This window comes from Glycine soja, chromosome 19 (assembly GCF_004193775.1).
Source record: "Glycine soja cultivar W05 chromosome 19, ASM419377v2, whole genome shotgun sequence".
NCBI lineage: Eukaryota > Viridiplantae > Streptophyta > Magnoliopsida > Fabales > Fabaceae > Glycine > Glycine soja.
The window spans coordinates 22,555,992-22,558,320 of NC_041020.1; the positions used below are offsets into that span (position 1 = coordinate 22,555,992).

Genomic DNA, 2,329 nt, shown 5'->3' on the forward strand with positions numbered 1-2,329 from the left:
GAGCTTGACTAGGCGAGTTGATTTTAGCCTTAGTTTTACTTTAGTTATTAGTCAATTCGATTAAGAATGAGAAATCCCAAAGAGAAAACATCCGATTGATTCTTTCGCTTTATTTTACTAAAAGGTATTTTGATTATTATATTATTATTTTACCTCTTTTTTGATTTCCAACGTGGTTACGGCACGACCGAACGGTCAGAATTCATTTTAACTGAAAATAACGGATATTACAAATCAAATGACTGAAGCACGTCAAAAGGGGGTACGGAAAGTAAATGAAAATGAGAATAAAAATACATGAAACAAAATGGGGACCACCACGGATACATAGAATGAATTGAAAAGCTCGATTTGAGGTACTTACCAGTTGAAGACTGAAGAAAACGAAGAACGAACGATGAATGTCGAAGAACGGTTGAAAATCTTCGCGTAATTACTCACGGAAACGTTATGGAAACGTTATGAAAGCGCCTCGGCTTGGATTTTCTTCACGGAAACAATTTTCCTTAGTAATTTCGAGAGAATAAGAAGTGCCAAGAAGTGCCAACGAACGATGAATGTAGATAACACGACCAATTTTGCCCTGTTTTCTTTCATGGATGGGTTCTTAGGCTATAATCAAATAAAGATGGCACCAAAGGATATGGAAAAGAAAACCTTCGTCACCCTATGGGGAACTTTCTGCTATAAGGTGATGTCCTTTGGGCTCAAGAACGCTAGGGCAACTTACCTGCGGGCTATGGTGGCGTTATTCCACAACATGATGCATAAAGAGATCAAAGTCTACGTGTATGACATGATTGCTAAATCAAAGACCGAGGAGGAACACCTTGTCAACTTGCGAAAGTTGTTCAAGTGGCTGCGTAAATACCGATTAAGGCTGAATCCTACAAAATGTACCTTCGAGGTCAAATCCACAAAGTTTCTTGGTTTTGTCTTGAGTCAGAAAGGAATAGAGGTAGACCCAGACAAGGTAAAGGCCATCCTCGAAATGCCCGAGCCACGCACCGAGAAGCAGGACTGAGGTTTCCTTGGACGATTGAACTACATAGCAAGGTTCATATCACAGCTAACCATCACTTGTGAGCCCCTTTTCAAGTTATTGCGTAAGAATCGGTCCATCCAATGGGACAATGATTGTCAAGTGGCGTTCGAAAGGATTAAGCGGTGCCTCATGAATCCTCATGTTCTCGTGCCACCGGTGCTTGGAAGACCCCTTATCCTGTATATGATTGTGTTAGACGAGTCAATGGGGTGTGTGCTGGGATAGCATAACGAGTCCGAAAAAAGGGAACAGGCCGTCTATTGCTTGAGCAAGAAGTTCACAACATGCGAGATGAACTACTCTTTGCTAGAAAGGACGTGTTGTGCCTTGGTGTGGGTGCCTTACCATTTGAGGCAGTACATGCTGAATTACACCACTTGGTTGGTATCCAAAATGGATCTAATCAAATACATCTTTGAAAAGCCCGCTCTCAGTGGACGGATCGCTCGGTGGCAGGTTCTGTTGTCAGAGTTTGATATTGTTTATGTCACTCAGAAGGCGATAAATGGGAGTACTTTGGCAGGTTACCTGGCTCAACAGTCCATCAATGACTATCATCCTATGCATCCAGAATTCCCTGATGAGGACATCATGACCTTGTTTGAGGAGGAAGTAGAGGATGAAGACAGGGATAAATTGATCATGTTGTTTGACGACGCGTCTAATGCACTAGGCCATGGAGTTGGGGCAGTATTGGTTTCCCCAAACAAACAATATATATCTTTCACGGCTAGGTTAGGTTTTGACTGCACAAACAACATAGCTGAGTATGAGGCGTGTGCCCTTGGGATCCAAGCGGCAATCAACTTCAAGGTCAAATTGCTCAAGGTATACGGGGACTCGGCCTTGGTAATTCACCAGCTGAAGGGTGAATGGGAAACCAGAGACCATAAATTGGTGCCTTACTAGACTTACATTAGGAAGTTGATAGAATTCTTTGATGACATATCTTTTCATCACATTCCTAGAGAGGAAAATCAGATGGTCGATGCCCTTGCCACACTAGCGTCCATGTTCCAGCTAAGCTTGCACGAAGATTTTCTGTACATCGAATTCAGATGTCATGGCAAGCCTGCACATTACTGCTTAATAGAAGAAGAGAAGGATGGTAAGCCTTCGTACTTTGATATCAAACGCTACATTGAAGACAAGGAATATTCGCATGAGGCCTCTAACAACGACAAGAGGATGTTGTGAAGGTTGACGGCCGGCTTCTTCCTGAATGGGAATATCTTATACAAGAGGAACCATGACATGGTACTGCTTCGATGTGTCGATGCCAGA

General features: G+C 42.6%; 1 protein-coding gene across 1 annotated transcript; it reads left to right on the plus strand.

Moving 5' to 3' along the window:
• Positions 1-1,438: 1,438 nt before the first annotated feature.
• LOC114398652 lies at positions 1,439-1,954 on the plus strand. Its single transcript, XM_028360828.1, has one exon. The coding sequence runs from the start codon at positions 1,439-1,441 to the stop codon at positions 1,952-1,954; it is 516 nt and encodes a 171-aa protein (XP_028216629.1).
• Positions 1,955-2,329: the final 375 nt, after the last annotated feature.

What these genes read in the sequence shown, in the direction of transcription:
- LOC114398652 (XM_028360828.1), top strand. Translation starts at nt 1,439, where the DNA reads ATGGATCTAATCAAATACATCTTTGAAAAGCCCGCTCTCAGTGGACGG.